The 22,505-nt window shown below is 33.6% G+C and overlaps 3 protein-coding genes across 6 annotated transcripts in view; 2 read left to right on the top strand and 1 right to left on the bottom strand.

Moving 5' to 3' along the window:
- The first annotated feature begins 9,302 nt into the window (after positions 1-9,302).
- On the top strand, positions 9,303-12,075 carry LOC112510004. The gene is made up of 2 exons (XM_025115245.1): positions 9,303-9,519; positions 11,651-12,075. The coding sequence occupies exons 1-2, from the start codon at positions 9,393-9,395 to the stop codon at positions 11,977-11,979; spliced, it is 456 nt and encodes a 151-aa protein (XP_024971013.1). The 5' UTR covers positions 9,303-9,392; the 3' UTR covers positions 11,980-12,075.
- Positions 12,076-13,924: 1,849 nt separating this feature from the next.
- Positions 13,925-18,625, bottom strand: LOC112508787 (calcineurin B-like protein 10). Of its 2 annotated transcripts, none has more exons than XM_025113536.1 (9): positions 18,395-18,625; positions 18,064-18,238; positions 17,888-17,970; positions 16,821-16,880; positions 16,384-16,492; positions 16,239-16,291; positions 15,394-15,474; positions 15,199-15,311; positions 13,925-14,369 (listed from the first exon to the last, which is right to left on the bottom strand). In XM_025113536.1, the coding sequence occupies exons 1-9, from the start codon at positions 18,422-18,424 to the stop codon at positions 14,276-14,278; spliced, it is 798 nt and encodes a 265-aa protein (XP_024969304.1). In that variant the 5' UTR covers positions 18,425-18,625; the 3' UTR covers positions 13,925-14,275. The 2 variants fall into 2 exon arrangements, with proteins under 2 accessions (XP_024969304.1, XP_024969305.1); XM_025113537.1 differs by having other exon boundaries at positions 18,076-18,238.
- A 1,015-nt stretch (positions 18,626-19,640) lies between these two features.
- LOC112508788 (PRA1 family protein F3-like) overlaps positions 19,641-22,505 on the top strand; it is a 4,108-nt gene continuing 1,243 nt past the window's right edge. The window contains exons 1-2 of one of the 3 annotated variants that reach the window (XR_003068805.1): positions 19,641-20,331; positions 21,577-21,798. Coding sequence is in view for 1 of the 3 variants with exons in the window: in XM_025113538.1 (XP_024969306.1) it covers positions 19,723-20,277 (555 nt within the window). In the remaining 2 variants the exon portion in view is untranslated. Of the gene's footprint in view, positions 20,522-21,576; positions 21,799-22,505 lie in introns of those variants that run through there. The other 2 variants (XR_003068804.1, XM_025113538.1) reach the window with 2 other exon arrangements.

Below are 22,505 nucleotides of genomic sequence, written 5' to 3'. Positions count from 1 at the left end.
ACAGTGTTTTTGCTGTGAAGGTTCGACTTTTTTTAAACATTCACAGTATTTTTGCTGTGAAGGTTACGTGTAAAAATGTGGTCTCACGGGTCTCACGAAAACAGGCTGGTCTCACGTGAACCCAACCCATATATATATATATATATATATATATATATATAGGTTGGTTATTATACGATTTTTTACATTTGTACAACCAATATAATTCAATCTCAATCATTCATTTAATTTGATGAATATGTGATTTCATAGAAGTTTTGATTGTTTTCTAACATAAAGTATTGATCATAATTAACGAACCCTATTTATTTTCTATAAATATTCAAATCATAAATCATAATAAATAAATTCTCATCATTTTCATAAATATCTTAATTAATTACGTTGCACTGGTTATACAAATGGACATGATTGCATTTGAAATATACCTTATATATATATATATATATATATATATATATATATGTGTGTGTGTGTGTCTGTGTGTGTGGGGAAAGGTTTATTTGAAAAAATGGTAAGTATTTGAGAAGTAAACAAGTGATATATATATATATATATATATATATATATAGAGAGAGAGAGAGAGAGAAGGAGGTTTAATAACACCTCAAAAAATAAAAAACTGAGAAACACTATAGTGATCATTCATCTAAACAGATGTACATACAAGTAACTGAAATTATTTGTTGGTTTTTATACACATGTACATATACCGTATAGATAAAACAGTTACCAAGATTTTTCTCAGCTTTTCATTTTTTGAGGATTTTTCCCCAACCTCCTTCTATACATATAAGCAGGATGGGACCAAACGAAAACAATGACTATATAAACCTATATTCAAAAGAAAAATATTCAAAAGTTAATCGAACAAAAGCTAATTGAGCTTTGGACAAATCCCTATCATATTTTTTTTCCTAAAAACATAATAAATCTGAAATTAAAAGTTAAAAACTAAGAAACCTATATAAATAGGTTTCAAACAAACCCATACAAATCAACTTTACCTAAAAAAATGTACGTTATCATTATAGTTTCTAGAATGTTACGATTGCAACCAACAAAATATAAATGATGACCCATAAAACACTATGCACCATAGTGGGTCCTCCCACAAAAGTAAATATAATAAAATTTACAGTTTTAAAATAAAGTAAAAATATATATATTTACAGTTTTTATTTAATTTAAAAAAACTAATTTCACGCACCTTTTTTTTAACCAAGGCTCGTCGACAACCCTAAAAGGGTAAAAAGGTAAAAAGCAACAAAACAAATATAGGCTCGTCGACAGCTATCAAAAAAAATTAAATCACTTTTTCCAGGGTTATAATCAATATATCCAAAGCAATAGCGCTTATTGAATGATTGAATCAGACTTTTGTGCATGGATTAATTGTACATGATCTTGCCCTTAGTATTTTCATTTCTGGAAAAGAGGGTGCCCCTACAATATCCAATTTGTTTATTAATTACCCGACTAGAATAAAAACTTGGAAAAAAATAGGTACATTATTTGAGACAACTTTATAATTAATTGCAAGTTTAGTTAATGATGGTGATTTGTTCCGACCTGTTGGGGAACCCGGGTCATTAGACTTGAATGGGGACGGGGATTCTCTGTTAAAACGGGTCCGAGGGCCGAGGATCCCCAGTAGTCTCAAACTGGGGTCAGGGGGTTGTTATTCAAACCGGGGTTGGAGCCGGGGTCGGGATTTCTGGTAGACTCAAATTAACGGATATCCTTCATGGGATTTGACCGGAGACGTGATGTTAATCCACATACATGTTGGGGACCGGGAGCTGTTACTAAAAAACGGGGCCGGGGATTATAAAACCCGCCCCGTCCCCGCCCGTTGCCATGCCTAGGTTTAGTGGCAGATTCAAACCCTTCAAAAATTAGTACATATCAGGTATTAGGCGTGTAGTTGTATAGGTAATTGGATTGGATTGGATTGGTTTGGTTTAGGCATGGCAACGAGGTGGGGATGAGGTGGATTTTGTAATACCGGCCCCAGTTTATACTAACAACCCCCAGCCCTGGTCCCCGTCCCCAGTCAAACACTATGAAGAATATCCGTTAGTTTGAGTTTACCAGTGTTCCCCGGCCCCAACCTCGGTTTGAGTAACAGCTCCCGGCCCCGGGACCCGTTTTAGCGGGGAATCCCCGTCCCCATTCGGGTCTAGTGAGTCGAGTTCCCCACCAGATCGGGTAAATCACCATCCTTAGTTTGGTTTTAGTGGATGTCGGACTGTGACCAATCCAATTTGGATGTTGTAATTTTGGATCCGATCCAATCCAATTACAATCGAATATCCGATTATGATCAGTCAATTTTAGTTAAACCAGTCAGTTTAAATTAAATCAGATGATTTTTCTGGTATTGGGTTGTGGATCCAATCTAAGTAGCCTATATTATTTTTCTACTTGAGGAACCTTCGTGTAGCCATTTAGATATAACTTTGACTTCAAATACATACTGGTTGACTTTATAGCTTAATCAAGTGACCATTAAAGACCTTATTAATTAAGCTTAATTAATTACACCACAAGTCACTCCACGTGGACACTGTGGCTGATGAGTACAACACTCGTTACCATCGACGACCGCACCGGATCCAGGCCTAATCACGTAGTAGTGTACGGTATATCTCATTTACGGTCGTTTCAATTATATTTAAAGTTTTGTTATAAACCACACAAAATGGTTTTGATTGGTTTGAACTTGGTTTTTAAAAATCAAAAGTGTTTGGAGGTTTCATGTTCAAATCCAATAAGAAATAAAAATCTTCTTGTGGCTACGGAGGTTCAAAAGCGATGACTCTGAGCTATTTGCAAAGCAAGTGGTTGTTTTGGAATTAGTCGACTCGAATAGCGAAGTGGATATTCAGGTTAATCAAAAAAGGGTTTTGTTATATATTTATCAAAACAATCTAATAAAATTAGAAGATAAACTTGAAAAAAAACCCTGAATAATTCATCAAAAATGTTGGAATTAAGATGATCCAACAGATCTGGTTAAAAAGTTTGTTATAACTGTATTTCTTAAAAATACAGATGTTTTTTCTTAGTTTCTAAATCATAAATCGACGAAATACAAAAAGAAATTCAGTAAAACTAGTTACACGAAAAAAATTAATTTGACATCTATTTTTTCTTTTGTTTTCTGGGTTTTTTTTTTCCTTTCAGTGTTTTCTCTGGATATTTTCCCGTATCAAATAACAAAATTGTTTTTAAATGACAAAGTAACATATGGAATTCATTAAATAGAATCATTCTTCTAAAAGAGTTCAAAAATGATAACTGAAAATCACCAAATCAGTTAAAAGAGTTGAGTCGAGAACGTTACAGTTATGATAAAACATGTGTAATTATGCTAACGGTTATAACATATATAATCATAAGGGTGGTGTCTGATTAGTTTAAGCTTGGACTCCAAAGGTCAAAGGTGTTTGGAGGTCACAAGTTCGAATCCAAGGAGGAATAAAAATCTCATTGTGGCCACGGAGACTCAAATGCGGTGACTCGGAACTACCAACGAAACAGGGTTTCGCTCTGGGATTAGTTGTCTAGTATAGCAGGTTGGATATTCAGGTTAATAAAAAGAACATACATAATTGAAGACCCCAATAAATTTAAGATCATGTCACATATCTCACACTGGAACACTTTCAAACAGAACCTTGGTGCCCTGCATCCCACGACCTTCGGATACCGATTACAGTTTACCTAGAACGTAGGGTTGGATTTAAGGACCCACAGGGGTCCTAGACGATAAATAAAGAACATAGCCAATACATGGAAAAAGGGAAAGCCAAATCATGGACCGCAGGGTCCCGTGTCATCAATTTGTCTGATGTGGCAATTTTTTTAAGATATTTGCAGTGCTATAACTGTAACTCGTTGTGTGCTACTCATACGATTTGTTATATAGATTATTGAGCCTACATCGGCATAAGAAAATAAGGTGAACTTTTTTTTTTCTTTCTGAAATGTGTATTATATTTATATACAGTAAATTAAACAAATAAACTCACACACCCTACTCACCTTTGGTGAGGTTTAAATCCATGACCTCCTAAGAGATTACGGATTCACAAACGTTATTGACGACGTTCGAGATATTGATTTGACACATCAGCTACTCGTTGTGACACGTAGGCCCATACCCATAGCCATTGTCCATTGGTTTAACATATGCAACAAAAAATCGTCTCCATTCCATCAATCAAAATACTATGCATCACCATTTTAATTAATATACATTTATTTAATTCATAATATATATATATATATATATATATATGTGTGTGTGTGTGTATGTCTGTGGAGTTGGATTTACTGAGACTATATTTTTACACTTGAAACTTCATGATAAAACTTTGTGAGAGTAAAAAAATGTGGTTTTACGGGTCTTACAAAAATAAATTGATCTTATATGATCCCAAATCTCTTTATATATATATATATATATAGAGAGAGAGAGAGAGAGAGAATATAACGAGAATGACACCTATTAAAAAAAATAAGAGAATAATTTTGGGCCAATCATTTCATTAAATAAAATTTTCTTAATAATCATAAAAAAAGACATATATGTCATTTGTTATATATAGATTATATATGAAAATTCATTTATTTATGTAAAGATAATTTAATTAAGCTATTTATTCATGAATTTTTATATTTATAATTTTCATGATTTAAGAATTATTATTTTTAACAATATTTTAAATAAGTGTGATTTATTTTTTATTTAAAGTATTCATTTTATTGAAGTAGTTTATTTAAGAATTTTTTACAATTTTCATCAAAAATCACACGTGATATTCATAATTAATCAATGGTTTTTTCCTAAGAAATAATCACTAATTTTCATCAATATATATAAATATGTATATATAAGATTGGGTTCATGTAAGACCAAAATATTTTCGTGAGACCATTTTTTTACACTTGAAACTTCACAGCAAAATACTGTGAAGGTAAAAGAAAAGTCGAAACTTCACAGGCAAAACACAGTGAAAGTTATCTTCATTGTGAAGTTTCGACTTTTCTTTTACCTTCACAGCGTTTTGCTGTGAAGTTTCAAGCGTAGAAAGGTGGCCTCACGGGTCTCACGAAAACAAACTGATCTCACATGATCCTAGGTCTATGTATGTATGTATGTAGGCAAGTTTCATTAAGAACCTAAAATGAATTAGGAACTTGAAAATCGTCTACAACACGACACATGATGTATTCATCATGAATATGAACATGTTATTCACCATAAATGAGTGATTCATGATGAATAATACGACCATATCCATCATAAAGAGAAACACGACACACTGTGAACGAGTTCCGGACCCCTAATCAGTTTCGGCTTTTTAACGGAACTTTCCTCCCCCCCCCCCCTCTCTCTAGCATATGTATATCTAAGTTTAATTTTCTTAATCATTAAGACATCACCAATCTTAATTAAGATGGGTTGGTATAACATTAAGACTTTACTTTAAGAACTCTTATTAAATTATCCATTAAATAAAAAAAATCATCCTTTTTCATCTTAAAAAATAAATATTTTTTTAAGGTAATTAAAAAATGCAATGTTTTTTTGACCCTACAAACTTTACTTGTCCATCTACCACCAATTATATACAAAATTATAATTCAGTTAATCTTAAAATAACTGTTATATTTTTTTAAGTATATAATATTTATATACGACAAATAGAACAAATAAATTCACACGCCCTTCTCATTCATCTTTAGTGAAGTTTGAATCCTTGATCTTCTAGAAGGCCAAACACTGACATGCCGCTAGGCCAAAAATCATCTGGTAATTGGTTACATTTTTATTTGTATTAAAGTAAGTGCCTAGTTGACTGGTTTTTAAAATGGCAAATTTCATGAAAAAGTAATGTACTTTAACTTGATTCATATTTTGGGTAATGTACTTTCAAAACTTCCATTTTGGTACCTACGATGTAAAATTTTAAACATTTAAGTACACGGGTAACCGGTTGAAACATTAACCGGTTACCATGCTGATGTGGCGGGTGATTTGGTATCCGGTTAATGTTTCAGTAACTAATATTGAGTTGGATACCACACCACTCACTACATCAATATGGTAACCGTTAATGCTTCAACCGGGCATTTAAATGTTTAAAACTTTACATTTTGGGTACCAAAATGAAAGTTTTAAGAATACGTTATCTAAAATAGAAATCAAGTTAAAGTACATTACTTTTACATGTAATTTTTCCTTTTTAAAATAGTTAACTAAATGATCAAATTTACCTTAATTAATACACAAATATTTAAGAGTTGTGAAGAAAAGAAAGATTAATTAAGCATAAATTTATCATTTAGTCAGCTAAATTTTTTAATTATTATATATGTTTAAAGTTGTGAGTTATTTCTACTGTGAACAATATTTTGGGACAGATGAATTAATTGATGTTAGCGGGCTTATAACTGTATTTGTTGGTGATGTTAGTGTCATCAAACATTTTGGTGCAGTTATGATTTACAATGGATCTTCTAGGTGAAAAATACTCACAAATGTTGTCTCTATCACCTTAAATCGACATAAGACGGGAACAAGAGAGTTGAGCTTCCTTGCGGAGTCCTATTGAGAATTACATAATCACATGGAGGCTATGAGCTGTCATTTGTAGTTTAAGGGCTGTTTGTTTACCTCTTAATAGTTTCATTAAGAGGCAGCCTTTGAATCACTAAGAGGTGAATCTTGTTTGACAAAAAAAAACTGTTTTTAATGGTTCTAAAACCCTTTGAATGATTTTGTATCTTGAGTCTCCCTTAATCATTCGGCACCTTAATTCCATTGTAAACAATTACCGACCAATTATATTTCATTTTGCACTATTTCATAAGAGTCTCTTAATCATTTTAACCACTTAATCATTTTGCACAATAACCATTCAGCAACTGCTAAACAGCCCCTTCATCAAAGTTACAAAGAGTAGCTTCCTTGCAAAGGCACCATTTTGAAACACCCAATATACTTTGTTCCATATGAATGTTACGTTACCTTTTTCCGCTGCATGCATGATCCTGTAATCCGACAATTCACAAGTAGAATATTTAACTGTTTGCCGCTGTTAGTTAATTTTGACTTCAATCAAGTGACCTTGTGTATAATTTCAAGTGATTAAAATAATAAGTTCACATTTAGGTGTTAATTCGGTGATTTAATCAGTATTCTACTGATTTTTTGTGTCACTGATTAGATAACATTTATTGTTTGTACCAAAATTTACACCAGTTTTTATGAATTTGATATAAAATCTGGTATTACATGTTACAGATACCTTATCTTAAACATTGTTACTTTAAATTTGTTCCTTTTTCGTTAATTCGATTTTTATATTCATAACTTTTTAACCGAAATCAAACGTCATTTTGAACATTAAACTCTCAATAATGTAATGTCTTGACGGTTCCGTTTTAATCTGTATTTTTTTGGTAATTGTGGGTTTTCGAGTTAGTTTATACGCAGCAACTAATCCTCTGATGTCTATGAAAGGCCTGGAGTTGTAGTAGGTGACCCTCCATGACCACAAGAGTTTTGACAACAACTTCTGGTTCAGGATAAATGGGATTTTCTGTCACTACATTCCCATGAGTCAGTATTTTCTTTTTGGTAATCGTGGGTTTTCGAGTCAGTTTATACGCACCAACTAAACGAGTTTTGACAAGAGCTTAGGGGTTGTTTGATATTTGTTCTGAATATATTAAGTTGTGTCTAAGTATTAATCTGTATGGATAAATTAAGATAAATTATTGCTTGATTTTTGTTCTAAATAAATAATCTGAATAACAAAAATTACCATTTTAACCCTATATCTACGCAAGTGTTGAATTAAACTAAATTGTTTGATAAATATCTAAAAAGACAATAAAAATTAAAATGATATGAATTATTTAAAATAACATAAATAATATGAATTCAATGAGTCCATAACACAATTTTTAATAGCTTAAAAATTAAAATATATTTAAAACAATAAGATATTATTGTCTGATTACAACTTTTAATTTATGCATGTCGATAAACTATTTACTTTTTAATTAAACATGTGATTAAAAAATGTAGGACAAGGGTAATTTTGGAACAAAATGCTAACTTTAATACATTAAGATATGATGAGATAACTTAACACGTTAAGTCAATCTCTTAGGGGCCGTTTACCCAAATGCTTATCAATATGAGTTAATACTATAATTTATTTTGATGCGTAAGATCTTAGTACATCAAAACATATCGAATGCAACAATTTATTGGGTAAACGCTTATCTGGGTAAGAGTCGTCATCCTCACTTACCGGGTAAAACTCCATCATTCTCATCGCTCTTGCTCGGTAAATTCTTGACCCTTCTCATGTTCATCCGAGAGGAAATTTATGCGTTTAATAAACAATCCCTTAGTATTAAGTTAAACCCAAACACTTTAATATAACTTAACAAATTAAAGCTTGTTTGTTAGCAACTTAATGAGCTTAATGAGACCCGCGACTTATTGGTCAATTACATATAACTGTTTGATAGTGGTTTAATGATATATAAAGTGGCTTATTCATAAGTTGTCGGAAAACTTTATGCAGAAAGTCAATTTTTTTTCTACAAACGTGTCCCTCCCAATTAAAAGCACGCATTCCATCTATGAAAAACCTTCTCAAACAAAAACATGCACAATCTATATAGACAGATTAATTCATAAAAACAATTCTATTGATACACACATGACTTAATGAAAAATTAACGAAACAACCCTTTAAGATAACCATCTATTAAACTTATTCATACAACTTATTAAAGCTGAGGGGGTATTTGAGATTGCTTATTTAAAACAACTTATGTTTTTTTGTAAAAATGTTTATTAACTTGCGCGGTGTCAAATCGGAGTTAAATAAAACAGGGTTAAAATTATAAACTGGTAATAAACAGTTTTTAGGGGGTGTTTGGGATTGCTTATTTAAAACAACTTATGTTTTTTTGTAAAAGTGTTTATTAACTTATATGGTATAAAACCGAAGTTAAATAAAATAGGGTTAAAATTGTAAACTGGTAATAAACAGTTTTTCATAAGTTAGGAAAGATTAACTTATCAAAAACAGTTTATTACCGGTTTGGCACCGGTATAAGCATTTTTTTTCCTTATTTAAACACCAAAAAACAGTTTATCACTAATACTAGATTAAAATAAATTAAAAAAACAACTTTTATAAGCAATCTCAATCATCCAGAAACAACTTTTAATCAATTCAGCATAACGCAAGTGGTTATTTCATTATGCCATTATCGATGGAATAAAGTATATGTGAGAAACAGCTAAACTGAAGAAACGTCCACGGAACTAACAACGACCTCCATCTTCATCAATGGCTACTCAATCTACCACTCCCAATATTCCGTCACCACCGCCATCGCCACCGGTCAAGGAGTCGGTCGGACGCCGGTACAAGTTCATCTGGCCTCTTCTCCTTGCTGTCAATTTTTCCATCGGAGGTACACCACATAACTTAAATACTTCACGTATACTCCTTTATATGCATATAGAAATCAATTGTCTGTGATTAGATTTCATGTTTAGATGCTATCGATCTCAAATTCTTCCCTAAATGAACAGAAACCAGATTAGGTTTCTGTTCGTGATTAACGGGTTAGATTTGTCTGTGCCTTCAATTTGGGGGTAGATCGGACCTCTGCTCTGCAGATGACGGGATGTTAGGTAATCGTTGCAAAGCATGTTAGGAAATCTTTATTCAGCTCAGATCACAAGTTAATTGGTTAAGAGGATATATATATATATATATATATATATATATATACACACACACATATATATATATATATATATATATATATATATATATATATAATATGAATCTTCTTTGAAGCCACGGTTCTCGGTGCTTGAAATTGATGCGTTTCATGGTACATTAGTAGCAATTTCCATAGATTTAGGATTTAAAATGAACTCTAGGGTTTTATTTTGTCTATTAGCATGGAGGAATGTGCAATCCTGTAGTAGATTTGGGGAAGTAGTTTGCTTTGTAAGGGGCCATTCACCCAATGCTTATGCATCGGCGAGAGAGATCACCCTCAAGCAGGGGCCGTTTACCCTTACCTGATAAGCGTTTACCAAGTCAAATTACATTAATGATGGGCATGACAAGGACCAAGAATCTTATGCCGTAAAAGCGATGGCAAAGACTGAGAGTCTTACCCACTAAGTGAGAGTGACGACTCTTACCTAGTTAGCAGTGCGGGTAGCTTGTTAGATAAGATGCCATTTTGATGGACTAAAATCTTATCCAATAAGATAATTGATACTGTTGAATCTTGCCGGTAAGCGCCCTTACTGGGTAAGTGTCGGGTAAACGGTCCCTTATCATGTGACATTTTCGATCATCAAAATGGATTGTTAGCAAGTGTAGTAAATCCGGTAAACGCTTGCTAGGTAAGACCGGAAAAGACTCTCGGTCCTTGCTGCCTTTTATTGGGTAAGATTCTCAGTACTTTTGATATACAATTGGTAAAGTAAGTAGTAAGCGCGACGTAAATGTTTAGTAAACAACCATAATATTTATATACGAAAAATACTCACGCACACTTTTCCCCTTCAGTAATATTTGAACCTTTGACCTCGAGGGAGGAATGACCCTTTGGTAGTTCTATAGTTGTAATTCGTTTTGGTTTCCTTATCATTTTGTGCTAACCCGATAAGTGAAATTAATGATACTGATTGTGTAGTTGCTCGGTCAGCATCATTACTCATACAAGTCTTTTAGGTAAACCGGACTGGATTGGATTTGGAGGGATTTGAAATGGAACTGAATTCCATTCTACTCCCAAGTCGCAAGTTCAGTTTGAAGGATTTCCTGGATTTAAAATCCCATAAACATAGGATTTTGAGATCTCACGTGGTGGTTGGTGTTTCACCGGATTTTGTACGACTTGTATATAATAATATTATAAAATATGTTAAAATCTTTTTTTTAATATTCAATTAATAAAAATGTAATTTAATCATTTTTATAAATATTCATAGTTTGTTTTTATGAATTATTTATAAATAATGAAATTCAATTTCATTCCAAATCCTACAAACCAAACACACCAAAGATTTCAAATCCTTCCAATTCCAAATCCATGAAATCCAAATCCTCCCACTATTACCTTAAATGATAACTAGTATGCCCTTTATATACAAATTATTTGAATGGTTGTATAGGTAGAGATAAGTAGTACAACACATTATCAACATGTTATATGAATGCTCGACAGTTTTAGTACATCTAGATTTAGTTGGTAAAGATGTCAATTAAAAAAAAAGCTAATATAAACTTCTGCAATGTTTGTATAATACCGTATCAACATGTACCAAAAATGTTGGTAGCCTAGCAGTGTCGTATTCTTTGGCTTCTTAGAAGGTTAGGGGTTCAAACTTTACCAAAGGTGAGGAGGATGTGTGAGTTTATTTGTTGCATTTGCCATATATAAATGTTATATACTTAAAAAAAAATTACGTACCAATTATAATTAGTTGGTACATAGTATATTGAAAAAAAAAGACATGGTACCGTACCATGTCCATCCCTACCTTTAACAACATGCCATTCTTCACATTTCATAGCTTATCTTTTCACGAGAACAAATAAGGAGGAGAAGACCGAAGGAGAGGCACCGCCTACACTGGTAGTCACGTCTACACCGGTAGTCACGTCTACACCGGCTTCAACTGCCATTTCAACTGCATCACTGAGCCATACACCAACACCACCTCACGCCATCGCGGAGCCGGTGAAATCAATCCCCGTGGATCAGCAACGAGAGCTCTTCAAGTGGATGTTGGAGGAGAAAAGGAAAGTGAGAACAAAAGATCCTCAAGAGAAAAAGCGAATTGATGAAGAAAAAGCCATACTCAAACAATTCATCCGAGCAAAGTCCATTCCGTCTTTATAACGGATAAAACTCGAAGATTGTATGCATCCGGAATTGTACATGTGGTTTGTTTCGATGTTTCCAGACAATCAATGATAATTGTTTCTTTTTCATTAACCTGGATATCCAACCCGCTATGCTAGTCGACTAAACTCAGGGAGACTACCTGCAAATCACCGCATTTGAACCTTCGTGGCCACAAAGGGATATTTATTCCTCATTGGATTTAAACCTTGGACCTCCAGACACTTTGACCTTTGGATACCAAGCTTAAACCAATCAGGCACCATCATTGTGGTTATTGCAATTGTTGTTATTGTCATAAGGGTATTCATGGTGCGGTTAAGGCCAAAATGCAAACCCTACATCACGTATACCACAAACCGTAAAGAGACCGCACTACATTTGTTTATGTTGTTTGTATCCAACACATTTTAGTCCAATAATTATAAAACCACTTTTTCAAAATAGAGCCGACAAGTGATGTTTCCGTATTCCATATAATAGAAAGTTCCAATACATACAGAATGTGTAATTAAAAATACTGTAACGCAGGTTAAAAGCGACTTATAATTAATCCAAAAACATCTGAAAAGTTAATATTAAAATAAATTCGACCATAATATTTGGCAAAAGATAAAAGATAATAACTCAAATAAGAAATATGTAACGTAAAAGTATGTATATATAATGTGACGATGGATCATGTGAAAATAACAGTTATGATGAGAACACTTCTAAACCTTTGAATGAGTTGGCATTTATCTACCTTCAACTAAATTTATTTACATTTTTTTTCAAATTTATTTTTACTTTTTAAGTCATTTTTATGAACTTTTACATAATTAATCATTTTCACATGTATGAATTTGTTAAAATTTTGATCATGATGATAAAAGTAAGTAAATGCAGATAAAGTCATATGAATGTTTTGTATTCACCTTCTCACTTCTCACCATAACTCTTATTTTCACTGGAATCCAATCATATATAATATACATTTAAAAACATCGGTGTGGTTTGAAACGCGGTTTAAGAATTCAAAACCGTAAATACACACTATAAAGTGCACTTTGATAAAATGCAAATCACACCATGAAAGCTCTAAACCGTCTATTGTAACGCAATGTGTATGGTTTGTATGAATTGACCGTTAAATGAACAACCTTAAGGTGGCATTTGTTTTAAAAAATGTGTTAAAGTCTAAAGTCTTATTTAACTTCTGATTTATAAGAGATGATGCTGACGTCTGAAATCTGAATCAATAAGACTGTTTGTTTTTATAAATTGATAAACGACTGAATTTGTTTAGATTGTCTATTTTATCCATTAAAAAAATTATATTGATGAATTTATAAATAAAATTTATACAATTTCACATATTTATTCATCATCATTACGAAATTTACATTTAAATTATATAATTAACATTCATTTAAACGAAGATATGTCATTAACGTATTTAACACATTCAAATCCTATTAAAATACATCAATTAAGAGACGTGAGGATTGATCGAGAGAAATGACCGACTAAGGTTAATCGATTGAGAAAATGTCGTTGTTGAGGGTTTGAAGAACAATAAGAGACAAATAAGAGGTTAGTTTACCTCTTACCAGATAAGAGGACAATTAGACATAACCATCTCTGAAAAATTAGAAAAAACAAGCAATCTAAATGACCTTACCTCCTATCGAATCAGATATAAAAAACAATTAACGATAACAAATTCAGACATTTATTAGTTTACAAAAACAAACGGTCTTATTGATTCAGATTTCAGACGCAACACCATCTCTTATAAATCAGAAGTGAAATAAGACTTCAGAAACAAGGCCTAATTGTTATAGAGATATTTATTTCATTCATTATTATTCACAAAAATAAATTTATATTAACGGTAAAGAAAGAAGAATAATGGCGTGCTTTACATATTAAAACAATGAACGATTTCTCAATCCTTTAAGAATTAAAAAGGGTTGGGAAAAATTTGTTTCGTTTAAATAGAAGAATACAAATTTTTGAACACTTGTCGTTTACCAAATACTTACCCAAGTAAGTGCTTACCAAGTCACATTACCTTACCAGATGAATATAATAAGAACCAAGAATCTTATCTGGTAAGAGCGAGATAAGGACCAAGTGTCTTACCCGGTAATTGAGGGCGACGAGTCTTACCACAGTAAGCGCTTACTAGGTAAATTGTTGCACACGATATCGTTTAGTGGACTAAAAATCTTACCGGGTAAGTGTTTGGTAAACGACTCCTAACCCTATAATTGACACTTGACGACCTAAGTAGTAACAAGAATAACGGTCACCGACGCCGTGGCACATCAACGTTATGTTGATGGAAACTATCTTCCACTCCGGTGTTGAATATAAAACTCGGGAAGGCGGTCGTCACTTCACTAACAAATGCATAAAAAAAAGATTAGGACGAACTGATGCAATTCATACAAGAACGGTTTTAAACGAGAACAGTGACCAAACAAGAATTTATGAGATTTCATTGTAGAGAGTTAAATCTGATTGACTTATTGGAGGACCCATTGGCGTGATTCCGGTAGGAATTAAACGTATGAATTCGTCAATTATGAGTTGGGTGCTTTACCCATTCAGCCATGGATAACCCTGGACCAGTTAAGACTCTGTACAACTAAAAGAACACAAGGACGGCTAACTTATATATGGTTTTACACTAAAATGTAAACTCACATGTAATTACGTGCGACCTTGTTCTCTAATTACATGTGATTTGGTCATTCTTACATTCTCTTATTTTGATCATGTTCTCTATAAAGTATTTAAAAATAAAGAGAAACTTGCTAAAAAGTTACTTTCTAAAAACATGATATGCAAATTAAGAACCATTAAGAGCACAAAATTAAGAGCTTATTTGCATTATATTCTGTTTCATCAATACCTATGAGTGAATTGGTAAAAGTTAGATTGAAATCATTTTGAAAAAGGATGTTTTATTTTCTTTAAAGACAATCCAATATGAATATTGTTGCCTTTTTTTAAGGCATGAACTACCAACGAGTCTTTGACCTAACAGTATCCGAGCCTTTAGTCTCTCAGGAGGTCAGGAGTTCAAACCTCACCTTTGATGAGGAAGGTGTGTGAGTTTATTTGTTGTATTTGCCGTATATTAATATTATGTACTTTAAAGAAAAGATGCACAAGGTGGTAAAAAGGGACAAGGGTGATGGTGAATTGGTGATGCTTGAATGGTACCTTAGATTGGGAAGGGTCATGTTCTTCAAGAGTTGTGGTCGTTGAATGACAAAGTTCTTCCACTCTTCTTTGTTGATTCTTCCATCCATGTCAGCGTCAGCATCTGCAAAAGTCTGAGTACGCAAACATACAAGCGAAAATGAAAGCCTGTTCATCGGACGAAAAGAATGAATAATCGACTGTGAGAAGTCTTGCCTTATCAAGTATCTCTTCAAGAATTTCGTCTGAAAGATGCATCCCGGTTTCCCTTAAAGTGGCAACAATCATTTCTCTAACCTGATAATGTGAGAATATGTGGAACTCATTAGATTACTTTTTAAAAGAGCCCCCCCCTGGGAGAATGAGGGTTCCAACATATATTCAAAAGAAATGGTTCAAATCTAGTAGATATGGGACTCCAACACGCCCCCTCCAATGAAGGTTAAGTGATCATAGCTTGTCCAAAGTGTCGAGAGGGGCTAGATGGGTGAGGAGGCCAAACAAGTACAAATTGCCATAGAGTATTGACTCCATTTCCATATATGGAACCCCATTTCTCGAGCTAGTACAGATTGCTATGATACAATGTGAGAATATGTGAGACCCATTACGATTACTCTTCAAAAGATTGCTTAGTATATCTCCAACAGATTCTTCAAAATGGAAAAATTGTTTTGGGCAAATTTTTGCTCCAAAACTCTCTTCAAAATGGAGAAAGTAGGAGAGAGGGTGTGAAATTCTCCAAAATGATTACCATGAGAGAAATAATTTTTTTTATATTTCCACCAAGAAGAAATTTTGATGCTATATATTTAAGAGAGAAATAATTTTTGGAGAGAGGGTGTAAAATTCTCCAAAATAGAGAGTAAGCTGAATGTAATTATTTTTGGAGATTTTGCATTTTGATTCTCCATTTTAGAGAATCAATTGGAGATGCTCTTAGGAAAGAAAGGAGGTTCCAACAAGTATTGAGAAGAAATGGTCTGTGGGACTCCATGAACCATTAATTGTTAATGAGTTTGAGAAAGATTTTCCAAATTGGAAAAAGGTCAATTACTTACTTCTTCCCGTTCAATGTACCCAGTTTGTCTCAGATCATATAATCTGAAGGCAACTGCATAAAGGAAAAGGTAAGAAAAGGTAGTGCAAGATAAAGACACCTGCAAAGAAAAATGATCCACCTGAATTCAATTTCTCATAACTTACAATCAATCTTTTGTTCAAGTGAAGCCGCAGGATGGAAGATGCTCAATACATGGATAAACTCCTCAAATTCAATAACACCATTTTGCTTCTCGTCAAATAGATCGAAAACCTAGATATAAAGGTTAAATTGGAGCATATTATGGCCTGAAACTTATTATTGCATAGTGCATATGACTGAAGTAATCTTCAGTCAGACTCATCATGCATTTGGTCTGAACATGCATTCATATGGATATCAACAGAATATGTTCCTTAGGCTTGGCTTAGGTACAATACTGAATCCAGTGGAATTATATTGTTATAAGTTGGTACTCTACAACTCTACTTTCCAAGAAAAAGATTGTAAGAAACCTTCAATTGACTGTCAATAGATTATCGTACCAGGTTACATTCCCAAACTATAATGTAGAAAAACATGGACTGTAATTAATGATTACCCTGTTCATGAAAAGATTATCTCCACCTGATGATTCTAGCAAAGCCAGTTGGAGCTCTTCCTGAAAAAGACAAAAACAAGGAAAAGATGAGGCATGTATTATTATGAAGTGAATATTGGTGTACATTGTGAACTTCCTTTTCATTTACAATAATTTTCTATTAACCCATGCATCCGTCTACAGGCAGGGGCGGATCCAGCCTTTAAGTACCAGGGGAAAGGCCCCCAGTCAAAAACCAAAAACCTTTGTTGACTAGCTTAAATTTTATATTTTCACCCTCATCTTACATGGTTTCCTCCTAATCCCGTATGGCCATATGCTTCCCTCCTCCAAGTCTCATCCAACATGCCCCTACCCCATTAATTTCCTGGATACCGCCACTGTCTACACAGGGAAATGTGAGATTCCCCATAGTTCTCCAAAATGGAGAACCAAAAGTAAGCATCTCCTTGAAAATTACATTCAACTAATCTAACAGTTTTTTTCATTTTAGATATTTTAACATTAATCATATTATTAAATATATTTAATACCCCAAAAAACTTTACAACAGGGTTTATACATAAGCCGATAATACATTCAACTTCGTTGGTGGAAACAATAAAAAAATATTTCTATCTCTTCAATGTTTAATTCTGGAGAATTCTCCAAATTTGGAAATTAATCATTCTCCCTCCCTACTTTTTCTATCTTGGATAGACTTTTGGAATCGGTGGGAGCAAAAACATAATCTGTAGGGATGCTCCAAAAATACCTAATAGACTAAATGGAGGAATTCTGCCTTTGGTCCATTGACTAAGAATGTACAGCTTGATAACGCCATTAAACATTCCCTGGCTTCCATAAGATATAGTTCCATTATCGGGTAATTTCTGTTGCTTCTTGTTGTATCAATTACTACCTACAATTTCAATGCCTTCTATGTACTTCCATTTATCTCTGTGCTTTGCTTTTCATACTATCAAGTATTGCAAGCATGTGTTTAGACCAGTTAACTGAAATCAAAATTGGTAAATCGAGTGATAGATATGGAGATTTTGAGGTAACTGAAGGAGCTAGAAAGCTACCTTGTGTATGAGTCCATCGTCTATAATCGAACTGCTCAACTTATTGAACAATTCCCGCAATGCTTCCACTTCATTAACCGAAACTGAAACAATTCCCCGTGTCAGAAAATGCGAAACGATCTCAACAGTCAGAACCTAATAAAATAACAAGTCGGAAGATGATGCAACAAACGGACATGGAGAATTACGAGCGAGATGACGGATGTCGTCAAAAGTCTGGGGAGGCTTAACCGAACGGCTTCGATGAGCATCGAAACAAGACGATAAGCTGTAGACCACAACCTCAACTAAAATTGCAAACGGAATCAACGCCGCACATAACTTTTCTCCCACCGTCAGCGAGCTCGATCTCTATTTCTCCTAATCCAGATTCACATTTTCAGTCTCATACATAAACAACAATCATACTTGAATCACAAAATAAACGAGTAAAAAACAAGCGCTGGTTTAGTTCGAGTGGAAACCGATGTATATTTGAATAACTGAATGTTAGAGAGAGAAAAATACCGAGGTTGACGAGCTCGCCGCCGTGCCCATAGAGGCCGGAGATATCTGAAACTTCTCCGATTGATGTTTTACGTACCAATGAGAAGATCAAGGTTTGTTTGAATGTCGAAATCGAATCTAAATCCTATCGTTGGATTATGAAAATCTGTAAACACGAATCACGAGATTTCATCCTGGTGTTCATAAAAACCGTAAAGATCCCTAAAATTTGTGAATTGAAGTAACGAAACAAGTCCACATATTCTTATTGGATCAGGGTCGGGATCTGGATCCACCATTCATTGAAAAGATACAAGTGGACCAGCTTTGGAATAGATAAATAATAGTCAAAGTCAATTGTCGATTTGATCCGCACCGATTATCTACTCTTACAGGCTTGTTAATAAGATTCAACACTTTTATTTAATTTATTGGGTATGATTTTAATCTATTAAAACGATATCTTATGCAACATTTTTATCTGATAAATATTTACCAGATAAGATTCGTCACTCTCATTTATTGGGTAAGACTTTCAGTCCTTATCTTACGTTCTTACCGGATGAAATTCTCAATCATTTTCATATTTATCTGATAAGGTGAAGTGACCTGGTAAACACTTACAAGATAAACGTTCCATAAACGACCCCTTAGACTTGTTGTTTTGTATTTTTGTTGAATTTGGTCTCTCACCCTAACTGTTATATATCTTTTTGTTGATTAGAAGGATAATTCTGTCTTTTTACAATGTTCCTCCATTTTAACCTTTTTTTTCTTGATTCTTAATCTTTTCATCTGATTTTTGTAATTAGTTAATAAATCTTTTTAGTATTAACCGGTCCATTTTGACCAGTTTAAAAAAAACCAACTTCATCTAAACTTGTTTTAATCCTTTATTAATCGTCAGCTTTACCACAACTAATTTAAGTTAAATGAAACATGACATTTTAAGTCAAACATACCCATATGGATAAAAATCACCTGTTTCACGTCTCATTCATGTCTACTAATCACATGAATATGCATAATCAGAGTGAAAACATGAATTGCGTTTCTCACGGGAATTAATCTGATGCATCTTATTAGTGTTGATCTTCAACTAGGATTGATCCAATGGTGGATATTCATTCCTACAATTCTCATCATAACTTTCATTCTCAACGGAACCCAATCAAAGGGTTAGAATCGTAAATAAATATGTATTGAGGGGCTACATTTGAAATTCACTCTTTAAGAGGGTCCAGCGTGACACAACCATCTTGAACTCCCCAATTACTCCTGTACTACCAAGTACCAATAAATTCCACCCCCTTCCCCCCAAATTCGTCCGGCTTCGATCACCGGAGAAAATGACGATGTACGGCACGATTCCGGCGTCTTCAGATGAAGGTACGAATCTCAAGTTCATATCCACTGCAAAAGCAAGCATCAAATCTGGATTAGGCACACGACGTCCATGGAAACAGATGTTCAATCTCCGTTCGATTAACTTTCCTCACGGCGTCTCCGATGCGTTTTCACGAATCAGGACGAACGTTGGTTACTTTCGTATGAACTACGTGATAATCATGCTCTTGATTTTGTTCTTTAGCCTGTTATGGCATCCGGTTTCGTTGATTGTATTTGTGGTGATGATGGCGGCCTGGTTGTTCCTCTACTTCCTCCGTAACGAGCCTCTGATGATATTTCACCGAATAATCGATGATCGTGTGGTTCTGGTGGTTTTGTTTGTTGTAACGATCGTTTTGTTGCTGTTGACTGGCGCCACGATGAATATATTGTCGTCGATTCTGATTGGACTGGTTGTTGTGGTGGTTCATGCTGCTTTGAGGTGTACGGATGATTTGTCCTCAGACGAAGAACGCGTAGAGGCAGGTGGATATTTGGCGTCTTCTTCGTCCTAGAAGGTAGACAAATAGTTTGCGTTTGGATTGCAGCTCTTCATTTGTTAATCATAGGTACTACTACTAATCTTTAGCTGCCTACTCGTTATTGATTCGTTGCCATGGCTAGCTTCTGTTACTTGTTTGATTTTTGCACGATTCTTATGTATCTACGTAGCTATATGTGTTAGACACGAGATTCAATTTGTGTGCAAACTTCAATTCCTTCCATTGAAAGACAGTTGCTGTCTATTTCTGTTCAAGCATCAAGTTTTGTGCGTAATTTCCTGTAGCACGTATGAATTTGCATTACATGCTTAATGATTCTGTGAGTAAGATTAGTCTGTTTTACTTCAATAATCAAAACTGCAATTTCATTGGAATTTCAATTATTTGAGTTTCCATTCTACGCATTATGATTTGACACTCAATCTAAAGTTTAAATTGGACATTTGGATGAATTTGTTTAGAGAAATGAGGAGGTTTAAGCTACAAATGTGCTTACGTGCTGTTTGGTTGGTTTTCCATGCAGTCCTATATGAATAATTAATTTGTTTGTATAGATTATGAAGGTTTTTGTTTCGTAGGGTTTTTTATAGATGAAACGAACATGTTTTTTTAACTTGGAATGACATGTTATGACATGTCTGGAAAAAAAACTTGGCTTTCTGCATAAGGCCCCCTCCTAAAAGTTTATTGAATAAGTCACGTTCTATATCATTAAGCCACTACCAAACAGTCACACACACACACACACACACACACACACATATATATATATATATATATATATATAGGGTATATTTCAAATGCAACCATGTTCATTTGTACAATCAATGCAACCCAATGAATTGAGATATTTATAGAATTGATGAAAGTTTATTTATTATGATTTGAATATTTATGGAAGATGAATAGAGTTTATTAACTATGATCAATACTTTATATTAGGAAACAATCAAAACTTTTATGAAATCACATATTCATCAAACTAAATGGACGGTTGAGATTGGGTTGTATTGGTTGTACATATGTAAATGGTTGTATAATAACCAACCCCTCTCTCTCTTTATATATATGACCGAAAACTTATCATTATTTTCCTTCTGTTTCCTATCCTCTCTCCTAAAAAGTTTCGAGAAGACAAGTTTATTTTACTTTTCTTCCATTTCATTTCCTTCATAAAAAAAGTTTTGAGAACACATCAACCCTTCTTTTGTTGTAGCAAGTTCTATCTCAAGGCCATCTTCAAGCTATATATTTTGTGTTTTTATTTGCTATGAAAATCCTCAACGATTTATCCGTTTTCCTCTTTTACAGGGATCTACAATAAGGAAATCCCTCGATAGCCACTAAATACAACTACCATTTGTGTATAATCCATATTAGATTCGACCAACTTCCCATCCTATCTTCCCTACGTTCTCAGCTACCCATCAATGTAGTCTTCACAAGACTCGAAATTTCCATGTTTTGATCCTATCTTCCCTACGTTCTCAACTACCCATCAAGGAACTTTTTTGTTGTTGTGGTTAATACTTGGTTTTATATTTAAAAAGATACAAAGTCGTTTTTGTGTGGTGGTTTGTTTTAAAATACAGTTTGATGAGGGTTTGTGTTTGTAAATTATAAGAACATCTTCAACATATTCTTTAAAAAGATAGAAATAAGAGATTTGAAAGGTTTTTACCTTTTTTTTTGTTTTAGGACAAATTGCATGAAAAAATAACGTACTTTAACTTGATTCCTATTTTGGGTAACATATTTTTAGAACCTTCATTTTGATACCTAATATGTAAAGTTTTAAACATTTAAGTATTCGGATAATGTTTGAAGCATTAACCGGTTATTATGCTGATGTAGCGAGTGATGTGGTATCCAACTCAGTATTATTTGCTGACATGGTTGGTGACATGAATTTTCTTTAATCTAAAATTAGTCTTCAACCGGTTACCTGGGTATTTAAATGTTTAAAACTTTACATCTTAGGTATTAAAACGAAAGTTTTAAAAATACATTATCCAAAATAAGAATCAAATTAAAGTACATTTATTTTTTATATAATTTTCCAAAACATTTCCTCTACAACTTCTTTCAAAATAGAAAAAGTAGTATGAAGGAAACAAAAATGTTCAAAATAGACGGAAACGTGCTTTTTATTGTTACAGCTAGGGGTGTAAATGAGACGAGACAACTCGCGAGCTACTCGAAATCGACTCGGTCAAAACTCGGTCAACACTCGACTCGAA

This window comes from Cynara cardunculus (genome assembly GCF_001531365.2).
Source record: "Cynara cardunculus var. scolymus isolate 2C chromosome LG 3, CcrdV1, whole genome shotgun sequence".
NCBI classification, from domain to species: Eukaryota; Viridiplantae; Streptophyta; class Magnoliopsida; order Asterales; family Asteraceae; genus Cynara; species Cynara cardunculus.
Note: the sequence above shows the minus strand (reverse complement) of the source record. Positions and strands in the feature narration are given on the sequence as shown.

Coding starts and splice junctions, on each gene's coding strand:
- LOC112508787 (XM_025113536.1), bottom strand. CDS start 18,424: ATGGGCACGGCGGCGAGCTCGTCAACCTCG. Junction 15,312..15,393: donor TTGAAGAGATACTTGATAAG/GCAAGACTTCTC, acceptor TTGCGTACTCAG/ACTTTTGCAGATGCTGACGC. Junction 14,370..15,198: donor ATGACCCTTCCCAATCTAAG/GTACCATTCAAG, acceptor TGCATTTGTTAG/TGAAGTGACGACCGCCTTCC.
- LOC112510004 (XM_025115245.1), top strand. CDS start 9,393: ATGGCTACTCAATCTACCACTCCCAATATTCCGTCACCACCGCCATCG. Junction 9,520..11,650: donor TGTCAATTTTTCCATCGGAG/GTACACCACATA, acceptor CACATTTCATAG/CTTATCTTTTCACGAGAACA.